Source organism: Centroberyx gerrardi, chromosome 4 (assembly GCF_048128805.1).
Source record: "Centroberyx gerrardi isolate f3 chromosome 4, fCenGer3.hap1.cur.20231027, whole genome shotgun sequence".
NCBI lineage: Eukaryota > Metazoa > Chordata > Actinopteri > Beryciformes > Berycidae > Centroberyx > Centroberyx gerrardi.
In genome coordinates, this window is record NC_136000.1 from 15,555,755 (window position 1) to 15,572,618 (window position 16,864).

At 41.8% G+C, this 16,864-nt stretch overlaps 1 protein-coding gene across 1 annotated transcript in view; it reads left to right on the top strand.

Annotated features, from left to right (window-relative positions):
• The window catches only part of sema4ba (sema domain, immunoglobulin domain (Ig), transmembrane domain (TM) and short cytoplasmic domain, (semaphorin) 4Ba), a 39,966-nt gene that overhangs the window by 15,476 nt on the left and 7,626 nt on the right, over window positions 1-16,864 (top strand). The window contains exons 2-8 of the mRNA XM_078283133.1: window positions 1,032-1,443; window positions 12,176-12,336; window positions 12,472-12,534; window positions 13,016-13,114; window positions 14,048-14,159; window positions 14,390-14,506; window positions 14,795-14,952. Coding sequence (XP_078139259.1) covers window positions 1,341-1,443; window positions 12,176-12,336; window positions 12,472-12,534; window positions 13,016-13,114; window positions 14,048-14,159; window positions 14,390-14,506; window positions 14,795-14,952 — 813 coding nt within the window. The 5' untranslated portion in view covers window positions 1,032-1,340. The remainder of the gene's footprint in view (window positions 1-1,031; window positions 1,444-12,175; window positions 12,337-12,471; window positions 12,535-13,015; window positions 13,115-14,047; window positions 14,160-14,389; window positions 14,507-14,794; window positions 14,953-16,864) is intronic.

The window sequence follows — 16,864 nt, forward strand, 5'->3', positions numbered from 1 at the left end:
GCACTGAAGCAGTGGGCCTGTGCAAACATTTAGCAGAGTTCCTTTGGCTTTGGGACCTTTTATCTCCTTACAGTCCTCACCACAAAGGACATAATTAAAACCAGGCAGGACCCAAAGCCTTTTATGACCTGTGGAAACCAAAACATTTTACAGTATGACTTGGTTGTAATATACTGTATGCAAACCATTTCTTGCCTCTCAGTGATCAAACAAAGTTCAGCTAAAGAAAACTTCAGGGCAAACAACTTGACAGTTCCTGTAATATGAGCTGTTATCTGGCAGACACACCTTTCCATTGTCTTGCGTATTAACTAAGGTTTCCAAGAAATAGGTTCTTTCTTTTCATTCTAGCGCCTTCCACAATAGAGCATGTACATGCAGTTCAGATATGGAGATTTCAGCTTTGGGAGCTTAAGGTTGTTTTGTCAGGAGCTGACACTATCAAATTAACCTGACCTTAGTACTGTGCACAGACAAAGACGTCCTGCAGCAAAGCTCATTCACATAGTAGTCTGTTAATGATCACTACAGTGTTATCACTTGTTCACCCCTCTAAACAGAAAATGAAAGCAGATCAGTGCCACCTCAGATATGTAATGTGTAGTGAAAAGGTCAGCCGGAGTCCCACAGACGGAGAAAGCAGCTTTTGTTTTTTGTCTTGTGGCACTTTTCCACTCAAGCTTTCAGATATAATGTGTTGTGATTGTTATATGGTCAGAGGATGTTTTGTTTTGGTCAAGATAAAGACTGCTCTCTACCCAAAGTATTGTCAACAATTACTAAGAAAGTAAACCTACATTCTTTTTTCATCTAGTGCACTCATTAGCACTGCAGCTGTTACTGTATAAAGCTTGAACAGTGTGGGTAAGGCTTCTGTCAATACTGAACTGTGTACTAAACTTTAATGTACAAAGTACATTAAAGTACAAAGTAATTTACAAAGTAATTTTCCATTATAAGGAGAGGAACCCCACAAGCTTGCTTATACAGTGCACTAATCTGAATAAATGTTCTTCTGTGGGTGTTTGCAGAGACCCTGCGGTGTCGTGTATACATGGAGGCTGATTGGAGGAGGCTGTCTGTTCTAGGAGGCTCGTTCTGAGGTCACAGGTCATCATTCCAAGCCCAGCGTCATCGTCTGCAGCCCCGAAGGAGCGCCCGCACTTCACTTTCACAACAGCGCACAGGTCTTCCATTCAAGGAGCCCAGACCTACAGGAAGAGAGGGAGAGAAAATAAACACGGGGCAGAAAAAGACACTCTTCATGAATTCCCCAAAATCCTGAAAGGCAAACACTGCGAGTTGGCTGGCGGTCCTGAGGAGCCTTTTGGACAATAAGTATGGCCTGGCTCTGTCTCCCAGCCTACACTGTCCTGCTGGTTGGCTTCGTTCATACAGCTGCCACTGAAAATGATGTCACTCCGCGCCTCACCTTCTCCTACAGTAAGTGTCATCTGCTTCTTCTTGTGTATAGAATAGTCAGGTGTGGTAGTGGTAGTGTTATTTCTCTTCCTTCCTGTATGGGGTATGTTGTAGAAACTACGCGAGAGGCCACTGTGTGCTGTTATACATCTATAAATAAAGTGCAGCTTGATGTAGTCCCGCCAATCCAGGGTGATGAGAGCTGTGGAGGTGCCTGGGTCTCCTGCAGAGGCTTTTCGAGATCCTTTACATGGACAGCAGGGCTTGGCAAGCTGTTGATAAACAGTCAAAAAAAGAAGCATGACTGTTCCTTCCTTAGTCCTGGCTCTGTGGAGTAGAGCTGCGCTCACAGTCGGCCAGAGGTGGAACACAACATTTACATAACTGCATGGTAGTGTTGATCCCCAGATATTACAGGATAAGAATACATTATGAATAGTTCAACAGAGACAGCAGCTGTTTTCTTTAACATTATTTTCATTTATTCTGATTTTATCAAGTACTGTATACCTGGATATACCTGGATTTTATAATCTTTGTTGATGGTATAAGATTCCGCATGTAGGCCTAATTACATAATTCACAAAGGGTTTTCCCTTAATTAACTCTGGCCACAGAAAAAAGTCAGTACATTTCATATGTGTCCTTTGTAAGGGCAAAAAAGATTTAGACTGTTAGAATGGCCAAACAGAATGGAGTGTTTCAGTTTAGTCTGTGTGTCTAGACCATAATGATTGCAAATCCAACTAAATCCATACCGTGAATGGCAGTTCCATCAGGGTGGCTCTGTCAAGTACCTACAGGTCAGACATAATTACAAAATGAACAGGCCCATTGTGCTGCGACTTACTGAGGACAATCTGACACAGTCCCACAAGCATTAGGTGCCACATGCTCCTTTATAATCTGTATGTTATGTATTGATAGTTTGCTTACATAATCACATACTCTTTAAGCTAACTTGAGTCTAACATGCTTAGCAACGTAATCAAATAATCCTAATAATATTTCACCCTTCAAATTGGTTGGAGCTGTTAAATTCATAGTGTTGGATTGCTGTGCAGCACAATCTTTCATGTTCTCTTCTATGGATAGCTGCTATGGCCATTGGTGCCAAGTTGTGATTTTATCATCTGCCATGCAATTAATCAAATGTTGCAGCAAAACACTTTAGATGACATGAGTTGGATTTAAACTTTTTCTTATTTTCATTTTTCTGTGCTCTAGCATCTCTGTTTGTGCTCAACCTACCGCAGGCTTACTGGGGAAAACAAAACAAAATGATTGAACTGTGGTTAGTGACTCACTTTTGGGCATCATTACTGTCTTAAAAGACAGCAACTGTCAGGGAAAAAAGTGGCTCAGATTGTGTTGCTAGGTCTCTGCTGGTAATCTATTATAGATTTGAATAAGCTTTCCAGTATAGGACTAATTTTGAGCCAGGCAAACATTCAAATAGGTCAGTCATCTTGCCTGTCTGAGCCTGCAGCCTCCCTCATGTAGGACCTTTATACCAACAGGTAATCTCTCTCACCTGCCAGCCTCAACAAAGCCCACAGCTCGGCCCTGGCGGAGCGTTTCACAACACCACACACCATCAATCACTCACTGAAAAGACCCTTCACATTCACACTTCTCCTTATTCTGACGGAAAGATTTACTTTTAGGGCACGTTGCCAATGTTGAACACCGTCATAAAACATGTCGAACCCACATGTCAGAGGGACACTCAGTGTTGCCTAGAAGACTATGTATGTTATACATTCAGTACAGCTGAGGCCACGGAAGGTTCTCTTTTCTTTCTTGTGTTTCTATTTTAGTAATGTTATAGGAGATTACTAGGCTTGTACTCCATCATGAACTTGGTTTGCGGCATTACAGTTATATTACTGTAACTTTTACCACAACTGATAAGCTCTGACGTTTCTGTGAAGGGTCAATCAGGAAATAAAAACTTTTACTACAGAAGCTGTTACTTTCCGCCATAAAACGTATAAAAACTAGTTTTATCAGGACCTACAGGCTTATCTTTCACAACATGGTTTCATGTTCACAGTCACTTTCAGTTTACCACCTGAGCAATGTAATTCTATTGATATCCAAGTAGATTAATGACCCTGACAGACCTGGGGAAGACATCGGCGTTACAGTGACCAGTAGTGAGACTTTAGATTATATGTTGGTAAGGAAACAGCATCTGTACTGTGTTTCTGTTGTACAGAAACAAGCGTCATCATGACGGTGAAGGTTAGCGGTGGCCTTGTGATAGGAATTGTCTTGGCGTGGTAATGTCAGTTCTGCTACATTGACATTTTCCAGCCTCCCGCAGAAGGGCTTTGTCACATTGTGTTTACTGTATCAAAGCAGAATGCAGAGCTGCGGGCCTCAGGGACCTGAACCTTGTACAGTAGAAACTGCCTGGCCTCCTTATGGTTTCTGGCCATGGCTGTCCTATCTGGATGCCAGTTAGCTTGATGGCTTGCATGCCTTAACCTCAGTGGAGTAGGCAGGCCAGACCCTCCCTGGCTTCCCCTCATCCGGCAACATTTTCCTAGACAGACTTCCCCTCCCATTCTCTCTCTCTCGGTCCCTTGGTCCCTGCCTCTGCCTTAATGAAGAGGGTAATCTGCCATGAATAATGAATGGGGATTTGTATGTGTTATGGTGTGAACACTCGTCTGGTTCTCATTATGCGCCTATCAGGATGGATCATGGGTTCAGGGAGTAGAGTCTGCATCTGCTTTTCTCTCCGCTTTTGTTCCAGGCTTTAATGCGGACCATGCTGGAGGGCTTAGTGTGTTCGAACGCTGTTTAAAGGCACACCTATAAGAGGTTTATGTTGGCGGTCTTTGCCTGTTGAGCTATTCAACCCTCTGTTACACATCATGCATGTGGACAGTCACACTATAATTTTGTTTAGGGGCCGTGCCCAGAGCCACACTGGACGTAAAGCATAATTAATCTGAAAGCTGTCATGTCTAGAGCAGTCGAATCAGCCACTCTCAAGTAATTCAGAATGACAATTGTGTCAAGTGAGATAACAGCTCTTTGATATTGTGTTGGTGCCACATAGCTGATCAACAGTGCTACATGGTGTGAATGCTTGTGGACTGTATTGCAATAGGTGATCTTCGACTTTAGGATTCTTGGACATGCTCCACTAGACCACTTGTCAAAGACATGTAGAAAGTCCATGAGTGGACTCCAGCATGGAAAGACAAAGTGGAACAAAGTTGGAATGAACAATAAACTAATTACATAGCTGATATTACATAGCTAATTACATAGCTGCACAATATAATCCTGTTTAATAGATATAACCTATATCAAAGAGTAATATGTGATTGATTTGATTTTAATCACACAGCAGTAAGTACAACAGGTGGTGATTTTATGATGCTGTAGTACCTGTACTCAGTAGTGTACTGTATGTACTGACCAGTGTCCATCCGCCTTAACGCTTTCAATCCATCATGAAACGACAGACCATTGATCTTGATATTGCCCGAGTTTATGAGACCCACTCTTGTCCAATCCACCAGAGAGTGGGCCATAAATCAAACTCAACAGACCCTGTAAAAACACTCACATGGCTCCCGCACACTCATTTTCAAGGTGTTGCGAGGATATCCCAACTGCTTCTCTGCTCCTAAACACACAGCCTGGAGTCACGGTAGTCAGGTCAGAGCCCTGCTGTACACTTAGACCATGGGGACTGCCTACATGAGGTCATGACATGTTTCTGATGCTCCAGCCCTGTTCACACTACAGGAGAGGGTCACGGTGAGTTCCTGATGAACCAGCGGCTGGTTTACATTATTGTGGTTGAACTGGGGTCGGCTCTGTGTTGCCTCCTGACCAGCAGGTCTAGATGGCCTATAGCAACATTCCTTCCCCTCGTGGGAAAATGATAAAGAGGTGCAAGCTTGTTTGTAAACTGCAGGGTTTACAGATTTCGGGAAAATAATGCTCTATTTAAATGTGTACAGTTAAATTAGACTCTATCCCCCCCTAAATTGTTCCCACGAAACCTGTTATTGCACATCCCTCCTGCGTGAATACCTAGCATGCATACTTTTCTCTTTTTTAAGGATAGGCTTTGTGATTTCCTCAGCATTTATATGCAGATCTTTACCCCTCATCTTGTGGTACTAACTTCCCAACCTCTGTTTACTGAATCTGTATTCAGAATTGGCAGCATTCTCAGCATCAGCATGGTGCAGAGGAGACAATATCCTGCTAACAAGATGGAGCCCCAGAAGTTACCAATACAAACAGCAGGCTCACAGCTTGCCTAATGAATCTCCCGGTGAATTGACCCTCTTGGCCTGTTGTCTTAATGCATTCCAGATGCCTCAGTCTCTGTCCTTCAGCCTCCCAAAGTCTAGTCCCTCATACAATTACCCATTCAGCAGCTCTTAATAGCCAGTTTAAAATTACTTGGGCTAATTTAGTTAGCGCTCTAGTGAGGCCTGTTTTCTATCTTCTTGTCATCGGACAATGTGACAATAGTGGGAGCTTTGTCATTGCTCTGACACTGACCCAGTGAACTCCTGTTGGCAGAGTGGCTTCCTGACACAGAGGTCACTGCTTCAATCTCAACAGAGGGTCTTAATCACTTCCTCACAAAACAAAAATTGGATTTTCTAGGCTTCGTCTGTTCTGTCTGAGCAAAGTCCTTTAAAGGAGTACACCATGTTGACAAAGAGAGTGATCCAGCTTTGTCTCTGGTGTCTCTTTGTTCTGCCTAAGTAGACTCTTCCTCACTTCTATCTAAAGTATTATTTCTGTCTTAAGTGTCCTTGTTCTCAAACTCTGTCTTCACCTTCACAAGCTCAACCTGATGTTCAATTAACTCAACCGTTACTCCCCACTCTCTTCAAAACTCCTCCATTAAACCAATCGCATCACAGTTTTCCATCAGTGCCAATTCATTTTGCCGCTCCGTTTTTGTTGGACCTACTTGGCGCCTTCTGTCCACCTCAATGTGATACCTGAATTTCTCTTTTTGAGTTCCCTTCCCTTCACTGTGATGTATTAATGATCAAAGTGCATTTGTGATTAAAAAATAGAAAAGAAACCCTCAAAAGAAATATCTCCCACAAGATAGCAAATTGATCTCTAAATCTGTGAGCAAAGGGTTCCTTTTGAGCTGTACGCTGGTCTAATTGTATGTTTACAGTTAAATCTTATTGGCTTCCTAGGTTTATTGGTTTAATATAATGAAAATCTCATAAGCTGATGAATTGAGTTTATGTAGGGCCTTATCACAGTATTCGACCCTGCTTGTATCCCCTTTTGTCAAGAGTATTTCTTGCCATGGGCCTCCTTATATTCCTTCTGAGATGAGAATCTAGGTCATGTTTATGGACAGAAGACTGGAAATGGGGCATCAGACATCCCTTAAAGACATCTATAGCTGTTGATCTCATTGAAGAGAGATGGCCATTTTTTCCGGGTCATCTACTGGTGGACTATGAAATCTTTATGGGAGTAAAAACTGGTAAGACGGACAGCATCATCTTAGTACCACAGTCAGGAGCCGCCAGTGCTTATTGGTCATGAGTCTATCTTGTTTGGAAGGACAAGTTCTGCAAAACAAATGAACAGCATGTGGCCCTGTTGTAAGAAGAATTTGTTGCACAGTTCACTGGTAATTTGCCGCTCATTAATGTGCACAACATATATTTGTCCCCGCTTCTGTTTTCTTGTAGTTCTGCATAATTTAAGTAAACAAGAACGTGTGTTTTAAATGATGTATGCAATCTTCAAATCTCCTGAACATACAGCTGTGAGAGCTGATAGAGGCAGCCCCCTAGTTGCCCTAGAAAACGAGGTACATAGATCTCCCTCACCAAAGGACAGATTACTCTACAATTCCCCTTTAGAGGGGATGTTCCATGCTTTTAATTATCTTTGTACTTTTTGGACACAGACCCATCAGGAAATCAACTGCAACAAATTGTGGAGGGATCCCTTAAAGCTGAGCATAATTAATTTCCCCTCTAAATAGATTAGCAAGCCAGGCAGGGTGAGTATTTCCAACCATTTAGCAGTGTCATTTGCAGAAATGACTTTTAATTACATAATAATGGTAATGATCTCATATTGCTTACAGCTGCCAGAGGTTGAACCAGCCCCTTAATGTGTGCTCAGTTCAAGCACTTGTATGACAACCCCCCGCTCTGCCTGCTGCCTCCCTGTTTGTTTGCTGTTTTCAGTTTGCAGTTGACTGGCGGATGGAGCAGGGAGGGTCGTCCCTCTGGTCAACAATGTGTCCCACAAGATAAAACGTCCCATCATCAGTGCAGCAGAGAGTGGAGATTGGTTTAGTTTGGTGTTGCATTTCAGTGTTTTGTCCTGTTTCATTATGTTAAGGGAAAATAAGCCCTTAGTTGAGCCTTAATCCTTGTGTGTTGTCCTTTTGTCACGCCCCATGGGCCGGCTTGTGACAGAGGGCCTTGGCACATAAAGGCGCAGAATAAGTTGTGTGACTGGCAAGGGTGTCAAGTGGAAGATTTCTAATTTGGCATTAGCCAGCACATTAAACAAGACAGCGATGAATACGCTCTCAGCCTGGTCTGCAAAACAGACATTTGAAAGCTTGATAGCCACAATGTTGACTTTGGAATCGATTGACCCAAATTAGTATTTAAAACCATTAACGTTGTTCATGGCCAAAACAAAGATTTTTTTTTGCCTGAGAAGGTTTTAAAAACACTCTAGTCCTTATGTCAATCTTTATTCAAACCTAGCCACTAAACAGTTTGACTTTCTTTGTCAATATCACAGTGGACTTCAATAAAGACGTATATTTTTGATAAGGTGAGGAGCAGTTAAATGCCGTTGGTAGTACATTTAAAACACCTTTGCCTTCAGGAGGAACAAGAGGTGGAGGATGAACTCGTTGTGATATGTTGTACCTCATCAGTTGCTGTGCGGTGCCCACTTGGCTGCCCTCTCTGACACTCCCTCTCTGTGGCTCCGGCAGATGCGAGCTGCTCTCCCACTCTTAAGTGCTTCCTCTGAACCGGCCTGTGTGTTTCCCTCAACATTTCTGGGGCTGCATTGTCATGAAATGGCCCCCAGGGAATCAACCTCAGACCGTCAAACAACAATAGAGAGGGTTCTTTAAGGGTCTGTGGTGTGTGTGGAGGGGTGGGGGGGGGGGGCAGTACAAGTTCAAGTGGGATACACACACAGGGATGATAGAGATAGTGACCTGGTAACAGTCTACACAGTGTGTGACCTCCAGCTGTTATTCCATCCTAGGTTTGTGGTCCGAGGACTACGGATATGTTGTTTCTCATTCGTGTTCAGAATATCTGTTTGAGGTCAGGGAGGCAGTTCAATTGCATGCTAACTGGGCAGCCTCATAATCAATTTATGAATCAAACCTTTACAGAAAATCAACAACTACCCATGGTATACTGGCAGAGAGAAATTAAAACTTGTTCTTCACTTTGGAGCTTCTCTTTTCGTTCTCTTTTTTTCATTATTCTCCATGTCAATATATTATTGCTATCAAGTCCTTAAATAAACCTGCTGTTATATTTTATAGTCGGTCTGTGCTTGCTCTGCAAAAGCTGTAAATACCATATGTTACAATTTATTCAACCTATTGAACTGACAGTTATTGATAAAGGTATTACAGTTTGTAATTCCATTTTCCTACGTCCCACAACTTCTGCAGGAGTGATTCTTCAACTTGACTAACCAAACGAAAGTACTTCATTCAAATCTGTAATATTTGATTCAAAACTAGAGATTATTCTAATGCTGATACTATCCTTAAATGGTAGATAAACTGCCTTTGATACACAGTTAAACAGTTTAAACATATTTGCAAAATGTCAACTCGGCAAGCAGCAGTCTGGTCACTACTGGCTAGCAACTTCATCACATAAACAGTAATATTTATTAACGAGAAACCGATGTATAATATGTCATTATTCTGATTACTTTGACTATTAAGTGCAATGCCACTGACGCTCCCAGGCTAACTCAGTGTCAGAGAAGTACCTGGTATGGGTCCTGCACTGTGAAGGGAAAGGAACTCACAATGTCAAGATTAAGACATTAAGAACTAGAAGGCGCTTGGCAGAGCGCAAACCTCTGCCAACGCTGAACAATTCTCCAACATACAAAGCTGCAGCATCCGTAGCGGCTTATGTTTGTTTATCGTTTGTCTTCTGGGTTTTATTTTTGACAAAATAGCACATGAATCCAATGCCGTTTTGCAGCCAACTCAGAAGTCCCAGATGTCGGACTTTCCCACTAGCAAATGAACACAGCATGAAGGTTATGGCTAAAAAACAAAAATTGTCTAATGGTAGAAAATCCAGATCCAAATCGCCACCAAAATCGAGTTAACTGACCATGGGCCAAGGGCTATCTGTCCTCCAAATTCCATCTAAATCCATTAGCAACCTTTTGAGATATCTTGCTAACAAGCAGACCGACAGACAGGGGTGAAAACGTAGCCTCCTTCCAGCACCGTTGGCGGAGGAAATCATTCTTTGAATGCTAATTATGATTAAGCAAGCTTGTTGGAATTTGTACCTGTCTTTTATAACACTGAACGCTGAATTCTTGAAGCATACCTTCTCTCATCTTAATCACAGAAAACATAGACAAAACATGATATAATAGCCACTGTACAGTAGTGCTTTTAAATATACCACTTTACAATTACCTAAACCCTCAGAGGAAAACAGTATTGTAGACTAATAGATCTATACAGAGACATGATTAATGTTTGCCTGAAATTATAAATGGAAAGCTTCATACTATGTGAAACCCTCGTGGATTTCTATAATGATACACAATTATGGGCCCCATTGTTTTTCTCCATCAGCTGTGGTCGCTAAGTATGACAGTGGTGATCTGACTCCAGAGAATAATTGTGTAGATATCCTCCTCTGTGAAAACCCCTCAAAGCTTTTGTTTTGGTTCAAGCTTCGGCCTTTGTCTTTGTCTGTGTAAATCACAGTTGAACTTGCCCAAGGCTCTGAGGGAGGAAAAAAGGGGGGAAACGGTACAGCCGTGAAGCAGCACTCCATTCATCCTGTAATCACAGGGAAAAGAGAGAGAGAACAGCCCCAATGGGCCTATGTACAGTATGTAGAGAGGAGCCTCTTGTGGTTTTAGGGACAGATTTAACCATAATAAGGCCCTCTGTTGCCGTGGCGATGCACTGCTATTAGCGTGTTGTTTTCCCAAGGGGGAGGAAGTCTCTCAACCTCCTGTACCTACCCACTGAGGTGAGGTTATATCAGGTCACAGGTACTCTGGGGTGCAAACTGCATACTGTACTTATTATCGTAATGACACCCTACCCTATCTGAACTGGATTAGTTTTTCTTGGGGAGCTCCTATAATTGTAATTATTACCAACAGCATCCGTGATTTTAATCCAATTTGAATCCGCCATGCCCGTAATTCTTATGTATCCGGAAAGCAAAAAGCCCAGAAGCAGATTGCCTCCTGGTTTTCAGCAAACTCAGAGGTCATCTGATAATAGTAAAACAGTTAGAATTGACATTGACATAATATAATAATACATTATGCTTTTGGCGGCTGGCAGATTGCCCGACCAGCATCCATATACAGAAGTAGCTATATAGATCATGACTTTTTTTTTGCCTCAAGCAGTAGTTAACAGGGAAATAGGAAGAACCTCTATCCCATACAAATATAAAATTACAAATATAAAATGTAAAAATATAATAATGAATAGGACCTCCCTCAGTAAAACAAATTAAACTCTTTGGTCTGTTATTTTTCTGCATTTGGCAAAGGCAAGACAAGGCAAACTTTATTTATATAGCATATTTTGTACACAAAGCAAATTCAATGTGCTTCACATAAAATACAAAAAATAGATAGTTTGTTAGGTAAAATTACATCATCAACTCATAAAATTACATATTAGAAAGAAAGAAAGAAAGAAAGAAAGAAAGAAGGAATATAGATTAAAAGATAGATGTATATGTTTAAGCCAAGCCAGCGTTGAAGGCCTCCAGGCTGCTGCCACTCTGACATGCATACGGGTCTTTAAACCAGCGAAGAAGAGAGTGGATGAGTTAACCCCTGGTTTCAGTTTGGAGGAGTCAGTACAGTTGGAACAGAGCCATCCACTTACTGCAGGGAACAATTTAGGGCTTTCCTCTTCCTTTTCTTTCTCTCTCTTTCTCCATCTCTCTCTCTTTCGGATGAGAGAAGCCGACTGGAAGCTGGAAACAGGCAGCTGCTGATACACACACACACACAACACACACACACAGTGATATCTTTGGGTTTGTTTTATTCAGTCGTATCAAGATCCTCAGCACCCATGTTGTGCTGTAGCTCTCCTGCAGTGATGGAGTCAAAGTGGACATGAAGAAAGCAATACCAGTCGGTATAGTTGTCATGGGAACGAGAAAACAGACTCAAGGAGCCTTGTCAGTGGTGACAGTGTCTCTAATTAAGAAAGAACATCTGTGTCTGTGGTGTGCACCATGTTTTGTGGCCGCACACACACACACACACACACACACACACAGGACACATTGTGAGAGGGCTTGCATATACTCACACACACACATAAAAGGAATTTGCATATTCAAGTGCCGTTGCAACATTTTCTGTCAAAAACATTTTATGATGCCTTGTAAAGGTTAAAAAGAATATGATATCTCCTTCATACTTAACATGGACAGTTTATGAATTATACCGTTTTGTCTCCTCTCCTGTGTCTCTTTCTCTCCAGATGCGAAGGAGAGGACAGCCAAACATTTCTCAGCCAACGGTGCGTTCAATTACACCTCTCTCCTGCTCAGTAAAGAAGACAACATGCTGTACGTCGGAGCACGGGAGATTCTCTTCGCACTCAACCTCACTGATATCAGCAGAGCCAAGCTGCAAAGGAATGTAAGAACATGCGAGCGTCTGCAAACGACCGTATAGTTCATATATATATATGTGTAATCCCAAAAGTCCAGTATGAGCATCACACAGCGCTCTGCACTCATTCTTACAAGACTGACACCGTTTCTCTCCCTCTAGCTAACATGGAGCACTCCAGAGAGGAAGAGAGACGAGTGCAGTTTCAAAGGCAAAGACTTGCAGGCGAGTGAACTGCCGGTGTAAAACTCAAGTCTCTGAACGCAAAAGGCTCAAATATTATTTTTCAGGATTGCAGGTTTGCCTCTCTTGTCGGCTGGTTGACCCACATTGCATGGCACATTGAAAATGGACCCAGGGTCAAACGCTGGAAATTTCCAGTCAAGTTGTACCTTTCCATTCAGCAACAATGGCGTGACTTTTTTCCCTTTCCTCTCAGACAAACCTAACCCTCTATCCTCCTCTATCATCTGTCAGTCCATTACCACACCCTTGTGCTCTTATACACACCTAGAAGCTAGTGGAATGAATATAATCAGGTGGATTTGTTGTGTGATTATTGATTCGTGAGTTAATTCGATTGGCGGGGGGAATGGAAACTCATAGGTTGACATGTTGACAAATGCAGCCTAGTTCTCAAGACTGTGCAGTGGGAAAGAGCCTTTCAGCCATTTTAATGACATTCTCACCTTTGTTTCCAAAACAGACGGATTGCTTCAACTACATCAAGATCTTGCTGCGTATGAACAGCACCCATCTGTACGTGTGTGGAACGTACGCCTTCAGCCCCATCTGTGCTTACATAGTAAGTGTGTATTTGTTGCAGCCCCTCCCGACCTGTGCACGTCTTGTTTTGGGAAGATCTAAATAGATACATTGCGTCTCCACAATATGTGATTACGCCCTGATGGAAGAACTGATATGTTGCGTTCCTTTATTAGATTCTAGAGGAAGTGCGTCTAAAATCGAATGTGTCCTTCCTCCTACCGCTGAACCTCTGCCCACACTGCAAGTAATTTAGTCTCATATTCAGCCTTCAAATCATAAATCATTTTCTTAAAACGAGATAAATTCTGCCAATAAGGTGAGATAACTCCACTTGTTTCCAATGCAGCTTCACTTGTTTCAGGAATTTTCTAGAAATGAGTGTTAAAATCTTGAAAATAAGAATAAGGCAGATCACCTGATTCTACAAAATTCTTGAAACAAGTTGATTTGCATTGGAAACAAGTCAAATTATCTCACCCCATTGGCAGTTTTTTTTTAAAAATTTTTTTAACTTATTTTAAGAAAATTATGATTTTAGGACTCAATAATAGACTAAATGACTTGTTAAGATGGAGATTTTTTGCAGTGCAGATAGATACAATATAGAGAGCGGTCTGTTATTAGCTAAAGGGAAAATAGATCAAAACATTTACTGCACAGAATGGAGTTATATAAAGTATAGAGCATTTCCAAGTTCCCAATCCTTTTCTCCACATCATTTCAAAGCCTTTTTTATTACAATCCATAATCATTTACAAACATATAAGGATGACCTGTGCTTCAACTTTAACCGAAAACTGACTGACCAACCTTTCATTTGGGACAAACTACTACAGAGAGGTGGCCAACAGACAGCGGTCACTGTCAGAGTAGGTTACAGCTGTACTTTTCAGCTAAGCCTCTGATCTGCGGTGTGTGTGTGTGTGTGTGTGTGTGTGTGTGTGTGTGTGTGTGTGCGTGCACTGTCCAGAGCACTGCAGACTTCTCTCTCGTCAGGAGCCAGACCGGGGAGATCGTTTCAGAGGACGGACGCAGCCGCTGTCCTTTCAACCCTGAATACAAGTCCACTGCTATCATGGCCGGTAGGTCACAGAACGGCTATCAGCTGCTAGGGGAATCAACATTTGTTTAAAATTTGTCTTTTTATAGGGAGCACTGTGGGAATCAATAAAGTAACTGGATACAGGTGGTTGGTATGAAGACAAACAGGGGCATATAACCTCTGGATTTCATTACTGTGTATGACGCAGAAGCCCATCCTCTCATGGTAAACAGTTTGATTATCCTGGTCTTCTTTATTATTGTGTTGCAGATGGAGAGCTGTACGCCGGAACGGTCAGTAATTTCCAAGGAAATGAACCCATCATTTACAAGAGTCTAAGCCAAGGAACTGCTCTAAAAACAGAAAACTCATTGAACTGGCTTCAAGGTACGGCCATGTGCTCTCAAGGCTGGAATATCTTTATATAATGAATATATATTATCTGAAATCCCATCTTACATTAGATAAATATGACATGCTGTTTACCCTAAATACACTCTATTTGAAGACCAAAGTTTGACATGATGAGACTTTAGTTTTACCTGCATCCTGCAAATGCCATTTCATTTTTCCATGTAAGCCTTGTATGTTTCAGTCTCAGTGATGTCAGGGATGATTTCTGCCCCTGGAAGCATATGGGCTCACTGCTCATTGTTTACGTTGCTGCTCTTTCAGACCCGGCCTTTGTCGGCTCTGCCTACATACAGGAGAGCCTGCCCAAGGGCAACCTAGTGGGCGATGATGATAAGATTTACTTCTTCTTCAGTGAAGCAGGAAAGGAGTTTGATTTCTTTGACAACACCATTGTGTCACGCATTGCTCGCGTGTGTAAGGTGAGTGATGCTTGAAGGGAGATAGTCCATCTAACAGGGTTTTTTTTCCCCCTAAAGCAAGACATTCTGATACCCCCCTCCCATCAGCAAAGCCCCTTTACTATTGGAATCTATCAGACCAGGGAGGGGGTTTGTTTGGGTATTTGTGCATGGGGCATGTATGTGTGTGTGTGTGTGTGTAGTAGTTTCTGCAAGCTGCTCATACCTTTAAACACGACATGCAGAGCTCACAGTCCTTCTGGGCAGTGATGCAGAATCTCGTGTTACAGAAAAACATTCCTCTTGCGCGTTTCCCTCTGTTTGGTTCCTTTTCTCCAGATCCCCTCCTCCTCCCTCTATTCTAATCATATTTCAGCAAATATTTGTATTCAGACAGGATTCATATTATTAGTAGCCAACTCCAGAATGGCTCAGGAGGACTGTAGCACAAGATCCTTGCGCAGAAATGGATTATCACCTGCTGGAATACGTCAACTCAGGGCTTTGAAACTGAAACGCAGGCCTCACAGTAATGTTGACATTTTATAGAGCCTCTTCAGTTCTGCAAACATTAACATCATGTCCTGATCAGATTGTTGCTTGCCTCTGTGACAAGGGGATCATGTTTATCACAGTCCAAGGAGAATGAGAAACACCAGTTGACAGCTTGACGTTCGCCTCAAAGAAAACATGATGAATTGTGAAATACAGCTATGATTTGGGGACAGTTTTGTATTTCAAAAGCCCCCCAGTGACACGGTCTAAAATGTGTACTGTATTTGTTTTTCATATTGATCACACCTTTTTTTTAAACATGTATGTGGACAGCCAGTATCTTTTTATTTTCAGAACTTGGCTGTCTCCAGGTGTTTGTCCTGACAGCCACCCTGCTGTCAGATACAGCCAAGACAACGCCTATGTGCATCAGATTTAAACCCCAAGGTGGTCGGAAGCCCAGCTGTCAATCACAGCGGTGTTTCACAGTCAGACGCTGCCCAGAGTGTTGACTGCAGCTCCCGCTCTTTTATATTTTCACACTGCTGCACAGCTACAGTCTTATCTCCATGCTGTTATCCAGTTAGTTTTACCATACATTCAAAAAAAAAAAAATGTTTTCTTTGCAGATTAACACAAATAAATATTGACTCAAATAGCTTGCCTGAAATCGGACATGGGCCGATATGGCTAGAATATGTACTGTGTATGAACTCTCTTGGTACAGATTACCATATCACACAAGGAAAATAAGAAATAATGTGCCATGTTCTCTTCTCCAAGCTTTTGGCTTGGGTCATGCAATTAAGTAAAACAAAAAAGGGATTAAAAACTGTGTGGATTGTAAAATATAGGCTAAATATCTATAAATATAAACCTATATAAATACAGGATTACAAAGGAGAGAGGCGAGAGAAATGGATGGCATCAATTACTTTGGGTTTTACAGTATAGTGATTTCTATACAAATCTATATATTTATTTTTTTTAAGTTCAGCCTATCTCTATCTCTCCAAATCCCTTATTTGACTCATTATGTTGGCTGCAGTCCCCCTCTCTGTTGTTTATTCAGGTGTTTACTATACAAGTTCCACTTCATTGAGGCTAGCTATGGAATGATAAACAGTGTTTTGCTGGAAACAAACAAAACATAACATGTTCTCATTTGCAATATTGTTCAAGTTCCCGTAAAATAAGCCATTACTCCCTGCCATGTTCATGGCTTTTTGAACAGCCTTTGAAAGGGATGCTTTTACAAGGGATTAATGAATGGGATGCATTTGCTTCAATTATTCAGAAGTAAGTTTAGGTACAGAGTGGCATTAAATTATAAAACTAGGTTCAGCCAGGGGGACCAAGGAATATATGTTGCTCATTATCTGCCTGGCTTACTACAATAAGTAATTGCTTCAGAAGCTCAGCATTGGTCATGTGTCAT